The following is a 12,561-nucleotide window of genomic DNA, read 5'->3' on the forward strand; positions in this document are numbered from 1 at the left end:
ATGATTCGCGGGCGGATTCATCATGGCAGGGTGTTGAATCCAAACAATACCTGGCGTCTGACGACGATACATGCAGAAACAACATAAAGCAATACCGACGATAATTGCGATGCCAGCAATCGCACCAGCTAAGACAATGGCGACAATCCATCCGGCCAAACTACACGGTCCAATTTGGCAAGTGCTGTCGCAACAGTATTCGCTGTTTGTGTCACCACAATCTGAGTCAAACTCACACGACTGGCCTATACAATCGTCCTTGCATTGGTAATTATACACACTACCAATTGGTTTACAGCAAACTTGACCATATTTACAGTCGTAACTCGTGGAACAACTCGATGAAACTTGCGTTACCAGAACACCGAGTAATACAATAAAGCAAACAATCTTCGTGGAGAATGAAATACGCGACATTATAAAAGGAAAATATTCTTCTTCTTTGCAATCGAAGTTGAGTTATCAACAAAGTTAGTCACGCAGCGAAGTAAAGGCTAGAACTTGTTTTAAAACATGTTTATACATATTTTCATGCTGAACAATAGTGACGTATACAAACAGTCGTCACATTTTAATACTTCCGCTGCGAACAGTGAATGGTGGAAGCGTCATATAGGAAATTGACAAATTTTTATAAGGCCAGAAGACTTCAACGGCATATGAATACACCACAATCTTTTTACATGATTTGCTATAGTTGCTTGTCGAGAACTTCATCCAGGATGATGAACCAATGAACACAGATACGAACCTACGGTTTTGTTACTGTTAAGTTCACCAATAACTAGTCGTATGTTTCTCAGTGAATCAATAAAATTTTCACAAACTCTGATCATTGATGAGAACAGTCGTTAATACAATAATCAAATGGTAGACGTTTAGCCATTGTTAGACATTTAGAAAATAGAGAAACATTGTGACATATGGAGTTGCAAACATCTTCACAAATCATCTTGAGCACCAACGATGCGTCCTCATTATCTCTTTTGCTCCCGTAGAAACACCTGTGATAGACAAGTAAACAAATTATACAGCTAAAACGGTAGGGTAGCCATCACAAGGAACACTGAGTAAATTTTATTGCATGTTTCACAGCGGTTGAAAGATTATTTTTCGACCTTAACAATCTGCCCATGACTCGGGCAACAACTTTGAATTTTTAATCCATTTTCACTAGACTATATTCTTTTATCATCCGAAGGAGTTTGGAGTCATGTGCCATTTATGCATGCAATAGTGTACTCCAACAAAAGCAAATGTTGGTGAGAATCAAGGCCATAACTAGAACTTAAGTTTTTGAAAGGGAGTGTTTTCGTTTACTCATTTTTGCCAGACGGATTCCTTTTGAAAGTAAATTTCTTAGAAAACAACCCCTAAGTTGTTAACGTTCTAAGTACGGGTTACGGCCCTGGTGAGAATAACAGCAGATGATAAAATTATATGAGAGTTAAATTATGATAGCTTATTTTGTAGTTATATTTAATGATAGATCAATGCAGCGTGTCAAAATAAAGATATTCATTCATATGAAGACGTTTTAAAACTTCGACTTACATGTAAAAATTCATATGAATTTCAATTTTTCATTTCATATGGGTCGTGCTTTGAAATCGCGCATCATTTCATAAAAGTCATGGAAATTTTAAGAGGATGAGATGAAGAATGTCGTTGATGGAAGAAACCTTATCTTAATTTATGAGAAAGTGCTACTCGTCAAATTGAAAAAAAGATTTTGAATTCTGAATAATTTGATACCATCTGACCTCATTTAGTAAGTGAGTAAATATTTCGTGGAAGGAAAGGTTTTGTTATTTTTGACCATCCGTATTCTAAAAAAGTGTTAATGAGCTATCGTCACAAAGATTTCACCACATCATTTTAGCGAAGTCGTTTTATAAGTACATAAAATATATAACTGGATTTTCATAATTGTCTCTTCGATAACATAATAACAAAAAGTAAACTAGGGACAAAAGTTAAAGCCATCGTATTTGCAGAATTACATCGTAAATTTTTCTGGGAATTCAATTTTCTGTCTCACTAAAAATGTGTCGACGACAACGTCTATTTCATGTGTTAGTCAGGTGGTGAGGCATGGTAGTTCTGCTATGACTGGTGGTGAGTAATTCCCTGTGTTGTTGCTTGAGTAGACGCAAATGTACCATGATTTCCAGGCGTTGTGGCCACAGCTGACTGTTGAAGCAAAGAAAAACGTGTAGTCTGACGACAATATAGGCAGTATAAACACAAAGCAACACAGACGATAATCACAATGCCCAAAATTACACAAACTATGATAGCCCACACGGGCAAGCTACACGGTCCATCTTGGCAAAAACCATCACAACAGTATGAGCTGCTATAACCACAATCCGAGTTAAACTCACAAGACACGCCTGCACAATCGTATTGGCATAGGTTGATTGTTCTACAGCAAACTTCTCCGTCTTCACAGTCGTAATTTGAGTAACAACTCCATGAAACCTGCGCTACCAGCACACAAAGTAACAAAATAAAGCAAGCCATCTTTATGGAAAATGAGATTCGCAACATTATACAGGCTGGAAAATATAATCTGCTGTTGTACAGAAGTATAAGACTGCCAAGCCAAGTGATACAAACAAATAAAGCTTGTTTCAATATCAAGCTTCAAGTTGTAACTTGAAACAAACTGAAATATGATAATGACGTATAAGCAGTCATCATATTTCAGACTTATTTTGAAACAAAATCTCCAAAATCTCTTCCTCGTGAGGTTGACATACTGGGATAAATGGAAGACGAGTTGATAAATTGCACATGGGGGGAGGGGGAGGGGTTGTAGCCAAAGCCTGTCTTCATTGGAGATTTGAGTAAGTTGTTATAATCAAAATAAAAATTAAAATGAAAAAGAACTTTCAGGAGGATGACTCATACGAAATAAAATAACAATTTTTTGACATTATATTGTCTTGCAAAAAATTTACCGCTGCAAGGTATGGTAAACGGTGCAGTGACGTGCTTAGATTAGTTTACAGAAAAGCCATACCATGCCTTATGTATTGTTTATTAAACAGTAAAAAATCAAAATGCTTGACAGCATTGAATATGAGAACGAGGAAATAAAATTCAAATCCAAATGGAAAAGCGTCAATGACGATCGAAATTAAGGGGATAACTCTCATACTTTGTAATTACGTATAATATTCATTTGAACAAATGAATGCTATATCGTAGTTAACACCTAGTTCAATCTACTTACCTTTTGGATGGTTAGGTGTTAGCTGGTATGACTCAGGGGTGGCCTGGGCACCAAGACTGTTCTTTGGGTCGAGATTAGGATTCATGTTCTTGACATCCTAAGCTGACCACCCCCCTCTCTTTGTTTCCCTGCTTACTGCTATAAGTTCTCACAGTCGCTTTACAAATGGTTATGATTGACTCTCGAGCCTACGCCACATATACCCCTTTCGCTGACGTTTACGCTGACGTAGGCATCTATCGTCACCTACCTGCTAACTTTGCCTATTGCATATCCTCATAAAATATTGTTGGGATTGATTCCCTCAATTATTTCAATAGAAACTAATAAAGTAGCTAGAACATGCATGTTAAGGAATATCGATTTACAAATTAACGATTTGTAGTCCCTGCATGAATCACATGGCTTGCGGTGACCATTATGCAGTTAAAACTCCGGATCTTTAGTGATTTTAGCGGTAAAATGAAAAAATGTTTGAATATGTACCTGCTGATTTTGCCTTCCTGTTTTCCATTTCCTCGTTTAACGTGATTAATGAACTTTTTCGATGATTTTTTCCACTCCAAATCCAGTGATACTGGAAAAAAAATTGAAGTATTGTCATAAAACGACTAAATAAGGTGTTTAATGATTATAGACATAATAATATACTTTGACATATTTCTCGGCTGTGGTTGGTTGATTTCAATGCAGTTTATCTGGAATTGCTCTGTGAAAAGATGTAATTGTACTATGAAAACTGTGACTGCAGCCTGGTTGACTGAAAAACAGTGAAAGCCAAACAAACTTCTTTTCAATTAAAAAAAAAGGCGGTTGCAAGTAAACAAAGATTTCCACAAATGCTATCGTTTGAAATTTTTGAATTACAAAAAAATGCAAAGAATAAGAACAAAACAGAAAGTGCTACTTTTTGCGTGCATTTTTTTAACAGTTAAGCCGCGTAACATCGCTCATGAAGTGATGGGAGGTAAAATAACGAGATAGAGTTAAACGGTACAGTCAAAATAGCTCAAAGTATATTAGTATAGCTAATAATAGAGTTTCGAGAGCGATAATTACGGATAAACATGCACGAGTAGGTTTTTTAAAGGCTGAAGCGTAATAACGCGAGACTGAAGGACAAGGTATAGCTTCAGAAAGGCCTCGTAACGCAGCGTAACTGTTAAAAATACTCACTCAAAAATGAGTATTTGCGGTTTTGTATTTATTCTTACCATTCTTTTGAAATTCTTGAATCTCAAAACGATTGCAGTTGTGGAAATTTTTGTTTACTTACAACTGCCCCCATGCATGATTTCTTTTGAATAGAAAAAAGTTTCTTTAGACCCCTGAACTATAATAAATGGAAGGGAAACCTGTAATAGAAAAGCATAATTTTATGATTTTTTAAAGCCAAATATGACAAACGTGTCTGGAGGTCAAATTGCGTGTATCACACGCGCGAGGCTAACATGTTAAACGGGACTTGTTAATAAAACATGTCTTTACCAGTTATACAACATCTGTGAACATCCCATTTGCCATTTCATTCGCTGAGTTTATGCAAATAACAAAGCTAGTATAAATGTTTTTCTACCATAGGTTAGCAAGTGTCGTTGTGTTGAGCCAATGTTTATCTTTAGGTCTAGCAAGTATTTAGTCGTAGATAATAAAATTTCTTCCAATGTTTGTTTGGATTGCAGGTGAAGTGGTTGTTTGAATCTCTTTTCTGAGAGATTTCTTGAATTAAGCATGCTAACTAAACAGTCTGTTATTTTTAACGAATGGGCCAGTTCTATAGTAGTTTTTAAATGAACCATGTTTCATTGAGAGGTCTAAAAATGAAATGGCATTAGCAACTGAGGAACTGAGGATTTGAGTAGCTAGTCCGACATTCGTTTTGTGCCCGAGAAATTGAATATGCTTTGGGGTTTGCTTGTTGCCCAGGATAAATACGTCACTTTCCTGGAGAGTGGTTAATGACTAAAAAAAATCTCTTTTTGCCATCAACAAGTGATCTCAGATGATGTAAAGCACTTCTTGCTAATTTTAACATACCATGGATCAAGGATAGCATAGATGTAGTAGTTTTGTATACGACGTTGGAATTTTGTGATCATTGTAAGATGTTGTGAAAGTGCAACCAAGTTGTCTGAACATAGTAAGGTTTACTGCTCTGCTATCTGTTGTGATTGACCTACACGAAGTCCCGCTTCAGCTTCCAGTGAAGGTGCCAAATTGGTAAGTTCTGCTTCTGTTTTTCCACTCTTTTCGTTGGCAAGAAAGCATCCATTTCTCGTGACTTTGTGCAATTACATTCATTCAGTTGCAATTTCAATTGCCTTTTCTGTTGGTATTGGTCCATAGTCGACAAAAGCATATCGCTTTTGATTTAAATCCCACAAGGCTTGTTTTCTTAGTTTTATTTGAGCCAATCACAAGGAAGCAGTCTTTCTTGTCTGTTGATTTTTTTCTTCTTCTAATATAAATTGAATGCTTCCTTGTTTAATCCAGGTTTACATTTTATAGCACGTGACAATTTTTTATCAGTGATGAATTTGGAAGAGGCAATATGGATCTAACATTCTCATATGCCTTCGAAGAATAATAATTGATAGTGGTTGCATATTCTTTTACAGCATCTGAATATTTTCGTCGACGAGGGGCACAATTAACATTGCGCTTAGTGTCTCTAAACATTGAAAGCTGTATGTGGTCAAATTTAGCATGCACATTTTCAGTACCTTCTGTTGATATAGTTATTTTTTCTTTCTGCTCCTGAATAATATCTGCATTCTTTGTTGTTTTGCTTTAGTCCGCTTTTATTGCTGCTGCAATCCTTTAATTTTTCTTTTCCATTTTTCTTCTCGGGCTGTTTTTGTGCTTTCTTCATTCTAAGACTCAAATGTCTCTTCAAAATTCTTGCAGTATGAGTGATCGTGACAAACCTTTTCTGATGGTGTAAGTGCTGTTATTGCCTTTACATCAAATGGCAATTTGACTTTTCTACGTGCTTTTCCGGAAATACCATAGTGTGACCCAGGGTGGCACAACAGCATGTTTTAGTCTGTAGTTGGTTACGGAAGGTGGTGTGGTGAAGTCGTATTTAGAGAAATGATTGCTGCAGATTGTACTGGAGCGCGATACATTAAAATTTGGACAATTGTTGGTTTCTCTCACTACCTTCTTTCACTTTTGGTGGGTTGTTTTAGTGGAAACCTAAATGTTTGATTTAATTTAGTTTCATTTTCATCCATAAAATTTTGCTAACATAACTAAATCTTGTAACAAATATATAGGCAGTGAATTGTACAATGTATTCAAGTAATTCAAAGTATTTTTTTTTAAAGTGACTTGTAATTCTTTTTTCGAAAGGTTGCCTATGTATATTGACTTTCTTATGCTAGCCTTACCTATGAAATGTAACTTGATTTTTCGTCATTTTTGGTGAGCAGATATTTTAACGTGCAAAAACAAAGTTCGCATTTCATACTCCTAAAATCCAGCTTTAACAGTTACAGATGTCAGTCAAACTTGTTTTTTTACGGAAGTCCAAACATTATTCAAGGTTTTAAGCCACCATGCTGGCTAAAAGAGAAGGGTTTTGTGAGAAAATCCAGTAATTTTGAAGTGATATATTTTGCCTTCGTATGCCCTCAATGGCGGCGATCATAAGTAGCTTCAAAGATGGCGGCGATTATAACTGGCTTCAAAGATGGCGACGATCATAAGTGGCTTCAAAGATGGCGACGAAGTTAGCCGTCTAGTTATTGAAGAGTTCACTGGTTTTCACCGAAGTCTGTTTTGATTTTGTTCATAGATAATCATAGAAAAGTATTTTGACATTAAAGGCGGTGGGTTTTTATCTTTATTCAGTCAATTATTATGCTTACTATTGAATACGTATTTTGCAATGGAAAATATCAATTGTGGAAACTGTGAAAAACAATGACATCGTTCATTTTTTACACATATCTGAAACATTGCAGCAAGTACAACTAGATCGATTATATCAAAGAATTCAACAGGATATATTCAATATAAATTTACATGTGTGTCTCCCTGAAACATTTGGGATTTGTACAAAACCTATTTACTAAAGCCATTAGTTTTTGTAAAAAATGACGAGAAAAATGTTGTTTCAAAATAATGATGCATGTATGTATCTATGTTTTTCACAATGCTAAATTAACTGAAACTGGAAGTTATGAAATACAAAAAAATAAATAGATACCTATGAAATGAAAAGCTTTGGGATGATATCCTTTGCTGGTGCAACAATCATCTAACATGTGACGGCTGACGGGTGTTATCTAATTTAGCTTTTAAAACCAAATTTCATGTAAGTTTGTAGTTGTATTAAAAATTGTGTTATTCTGTAAATTTGTGCATCCACGGAAGTGCACTAACAATGATTGTTTCGGGTGAAAATACATTTCCAAAATTGATGTTTGTTTATAACTTTATGTGCTATTTTATGTTATGCAAAGTTCGTAACTAAGTATCTTGCGCATAATAGTTTCTATTTTGAACAAAAAACGCTTTAGTCTTTTGGCACATTACAAACGAAAACAAACAACCATAGCAAAATGCCTTCTAGTCATTGTTGGCTACGGCTTCCTTTACAAAAATGTAATTGTCAAAAACTGTGTATATTGACGTTAAGTCTCATTTGAAAAGGTGTGTTTGCCAAATTAAGACAAAAAAGGATTTGTGTTTTGTTTTTGAAGCTTTGTAGTTTGTACAAGTTATTTCTTTCTTCTCTTTTGTTGGTCATGTGTTACATTGCGTGAAAAGACTGGGCTCTACTGGTGGAGAAATATTTCAAAGCATATTACAAAGAAAATAAACGCGTGCGCTGATTAGTCTAGAGCTGTGTTTGCATTAGCCTGTGCAAAACACATCTGAACTCAACCAATCAAATCAATCATAACAATCAATTAGTCAAAGAGAATTTGCAAATCGATTATGAATACATTTTAGAGGAAAAATTAAAACATTTACTTTAAATTTGTCTGTATCGCAGTATTGTTATTTTATAAAAGAAACAAAAGATGTCTTTCGTTTTTGCTCTGGCTTATGCAAACCTCGGAGACGTTTGTGAGAGCTCTCGAGCAGGTGTAACCGTCGACCTTCGTTCTCGGGCTTGCACTGGTTTGTTCTCGAGTTCTCCCAAAGGTCTCCTCGGTTTGTATAAGCCTGTGCGAATACAGTAAACATCTTTTACTTCTTAATTATTATTATTAAAAGTAATAGTATGATTTCTCGTGCAATTACGACTATTTTACTGCAGTCAAAAACTCACTCGTGCAAGTTTATCCGTACCGTAATTGCACTCTAAACAGAGCTACTATTACCTGTACTAAAGAAAAAAATTTTGATACGAACGAGAACAATATGAACGAGTTAAGTTGTAGTACTATATATAATTGAGAAAAAGTTTTAGGAAAAAAAGCACCAGTCGAAGCTGACTACATAGCTAAAAAGTTGAAAGTCATGGTTGGGATGCAGTTCGGCTTTTTCTTTTATTTTCAAACCGTGTGACAATACTTTCACGTCTTGACATCAAGCCAGGACATTCATTGCCATAAATCACTCATTCTTATTGTGACTATGAATTATTTTGACGAAAAAATTCTGCTTTTCGTTTTTTAGAGAATAGAAACAGTGATAGTCGAATCATTGACACGTGTCAAAAATAATATGAGGCATTCGTCAGTAAGTGAATTCATAGAACTTTAGTAACTCTATCTCTTTGTGTAACAATGAAAGACAAAAAAGTCAAATGCGCATAAGCATTTTTGTATATACATACGGTGTTTGGGTAATTCCATGTGTTTCTCAATTGTGGATGCGGCTTATTCCTTCTGTGTTTGGAGCAGGGCAATATCAAAGGTTTTCCGATGCGCTCTTGATCACGAAATTCCTCTTGGTAAGTTGTCTTCAGCGATAAGTAGTTTACTGGTGCATACCTTGCACTTATTTGCCTGTAAAAGAAATGCACACATTATTTGTTACACTGGCGTAGCAAGCTTGACAATTGGAGGGATGGGGTGGGAAGTGGTCAGTATAATACCACCCGATAGGAGATTGCTACGCTACGGCTTCGTCATGTAGAAAAACAAAACAAGTATCGATATCTGTGGAAAAAAGTCAAAGTTAGAGATAAATAAACAAGGCTAGATATCTTTTATAGCAAACAGTGGCTTAGCAACTCGTTTATTTGAGGGCAGGGCCAAAAATTCATATATATACATGTCTCAATGCGTAGAAAACAATTCATTTCAAAATAACTCAATATACGGCACGACATTAACATATGAATGAGCCTCGCTAATACGTGCCGCTGAAATCATCGAGTTTGCTATGGCATCGGTGGTTGCTGAATTTGCTTCACAATCATATTCTGAATCTTTTCAGTAAATCATCAGGGTGAAAAAAGAATTTTAGGAATCCTACTTACATCCATACTGAGTATGCCACTGCTAAAGCTTACCTTTCTGGCTGCGGTGGAAGAACAAACCTTCCCTGAAAATCTTGATTGTAATGCGTGCCATACATGTGAGTGAACTGGTAAGGTTTGTACGTAGATCTGTATAATGCTGATAAAGACGTGAGGCATTCTGTTCTTGAACCATTCCTCTTCGTTTCATTTGAACCTGGTGTAAAGATGTGATATTATTATTATAATTATTATAATTGGCGAGAATTTATTATAAGATTGAAACTTCAGTTAATTAAGATCCGTTATCAATGTTTTTCAGTTAAACACAATTAGAGACGAATAAAATCAAAAATAAGACCTATTGTAAAAAAACTATACAAAAATGTGAATAAAAACTATGATAGGTACAATGCATATACAAGAACAATATAAAATTCATTGTAAATCGCAAAGACGAAACCTAAGATATTTGTAAATTATTCAGACACTTGGCTACAGCAAAATAGAAGCTTTGCCTTGAAGCTTCTATTTTCTTAATTCCTTAATCATTTTTGATAATATCAAAGTAGCTATCAAATAATATATGAGATATGCAAATAATATATGAGATATGCAAAGTTTTTGAGTATTCAATGATACAAATAGATAGTTATGGATTATTTCAGTATTTGGAGTGGAGGATGTGCTGGAAAAGTCGAAAATATCAAAAGGCAACACTTAACAAGCAAATATAAAAGACATTTGGTATGAAAAAATTAAGGTAAACATAAAAGTACACAAAAAGGTAGACACAAAGGTAGAAAAAAGGTAGACACAAGGCAAAAAGGCACATAAAAAAGTACACAAAAAGGTAGAAACAAAAGTGAACAAAAAAGTAGACACAAAGGTAGATAAAAAGGCGACAAAAAAGTTGACAGAAAGACACACAAAAATTAAGGAACACAAAAAGGTAGAAATAAAGGTAGACGGTAGGAAAAAATGCACTGAAACAAATTGATGGACAAAAGAGCGAACACAAATGTAAACTAAAGGGGAGACACAAAGTTATACAAAAAAGTAAACACAAAAGTGGACACAAAGGTAGACACAAAGGTACACAAAAAAGTAAACACAAAAGTTGACACAAAAGTAGACAAAAAGGTAGAAATAATAGTAGACGCAAACGCAAAGATAATATGACAATTGGAGGGAGGGGCATATTCATTTATTCATGCTGTATATTTTTTTACCTTTGTGCTAAGGATATATTTCCCATCTGAGTGGGTTTTTTTTGTTTATTTAGTGCTGTGTAACTTAATTACTAAAGGTTTCGTTCCAATGATTTTCAATTGACAAAATGTACGATAAAGTGTTCTTTATAAAAGCTCAATTTTTAAAAAGTATGATTGCTGTTATGCGTCTTTTAATGCAACAATTTTCGTAATGTGTTTTTTCTTTTGTTGGAATCCATGAAAATTTAATTGACTATCGCATTAGCAAATACACTTCATTTCGGTAGGCAATGCGTTTTATAAGTTGTACCGAACTACAAGAGAAATGTTCTGTTCATTATATGACTAGATTTCTTTCTCTTCGGAGTATTTTACGTTTGCCTTATAGGAAGCGCGGAGTTTGGAGGGCTTGAGGGGGCTTAGCCTCTCAATAATTTTGAATTTTATTATAGTAAATAGAGCGATTTTATTTAATTTACAACTATACCCATGGAACATTGGTGATGGAAAGGGGGGGGAGTTATTTTACTCATATATTGATTCAAATAGAAACCTAGCAGACCACAGTTGTCAGCGATTACTTATTATTTTGTAGCCTCTTTCTACCGTATGTTTTTGCTGAAATCTCTCAACTGCATCTAAAACAAATTCTCTTCCTCAGTATCATAAATAACTTAGTTCTTTGGCAGAACCTGCAGAAATTTTGAAAGAGATCTGCTTGGGATTTTCAATTCTGATCGAGTACTCTGTGTCAGCAATTACTGAAGGAATAGCTGCATTTTTAAACTTGACTTGGTCGGCTCCTTTACATGGTATCTCATCAACACAAATTTTTCAAAAATTTTGATGAATGATTCCGCTGGCTTCCACGGCGAAAACTAATTTGTTTTGTATAAACGTGATCTATACACTGTTCTAGCATAAGTCAATTAAGTACTGTCTCTTGAAAATTTTTTCCATTCTATGAGTTAAAAATTTTTGGAAATATATTATTGTTGTTTTTAAATTATAGGGACATACAGTAATAATTCAAGTTTTTGGAATGCCTTGTCTCATGTGCGATAAACATATCAAAAAATTTTGCTAATATTTGAGGGCAAAGATAATGGTTTTTGAAAATATTCGAGAGACGAACCATTCGAGATAGAAGAAAGGTCATAAACACGTCTTTATTATTTTGTTTATTGATTTTTTATACAGTTTCTCCTGAGATATCCTATTCATCCACTGGACTTAACCTTTATTTTTATTTAAATGAACATACCCACCTTTTATGCTGCAAGAAAATTCAATCTTGCACTTCAACAATTAAAATAAGATTTTAAATAGCAACCTACCCAAAGTAGATGACCTTGACAACGCGCCTCTAAGCGCTTGACGTGAAGTGCAGCTGCTTGTGCTTCCACTGTTGCTACTGCTGCTGTAAAGCGACGGTCGAGACATGTCGTTCCTTGAAATTTTTGGCAAAGACACTAGAGTTTCTGCAGACATTGTTGTAGGTGCTACTTATCGGTTTCCTAACTGTTGCTATTTACATTTCTTTGTTTACATCTTGATAGGATTACTTATGCTAAATAATCCTTGGTAATAGGATCCCACACATCGAATAATGCATCAACGCTATGGAACTTGACACCATTCCTAGTAACGTACGTTAATGCTTTCGAAATATAGGGTGTGTACTT

At 34.9% G+C, this 12,561-nt stretch overlaps 1 protein-coding gene across 2 annotated transcripts; it reads right to left on the reverse strand.

The window, feature by feature from the left end:
• Positions 1-419: 419 nt before the first annotated feature.
• On the reverse strand, positions 420-12,436 carry LOC124445581. 2 transcript variants are annotated; one of them, XM_046996309.1, is made up of 5 exons: positions 12,214-12,436; positions 9,717-9,879; positions 9,036-9,207; positions 3,728-3,818; positions 420-1,004 (listed from the first exon to the last, which is right to left on the reverse strand). In XM_046996309.1, the coding sequence occupies exons 1-5, from the start codon at positions 12,365-12,367 to the stop codon at positions 949-951; spliced, it is 636 nt and encodes a 211-aa protein (XP_046852265.1). In that variant the 5' UTR covers positions 12,368-12,436; the 3' UTR covers positions 420-948. The 2 variants fall into 2 exon arrangements, with proteins under 2 accessions (XP_046852265.1, XP_046852264.1); XM_046996308.1 differs by lacking the exon at positions 420-1,004 and adding an exon at positions 1,787-2,193.
• Positions 12,437-12,561: the final 125 nt, after the last annotated feature.

The sequence above is a fragment of the Xenia sp. Carnegie-2017 genome, unplaced genomic scaffold, assembly GCF_021976095.1.
Source record: "Xenia sp. Carnegie-2017 unplaced genomic scaffold, XeniaSp_v1 HiC_scaffold_22, whole genome shotgun sequence".
In the NCBI taxonomy this organism is placed as follows: domain Eukaryota; kingdom Metazoa; phylum Cnidaria; class Anthozoa; order Malacalcyonacea; family Xeniidae; genus Xenia; species Xenia sp. Carnegie-2017.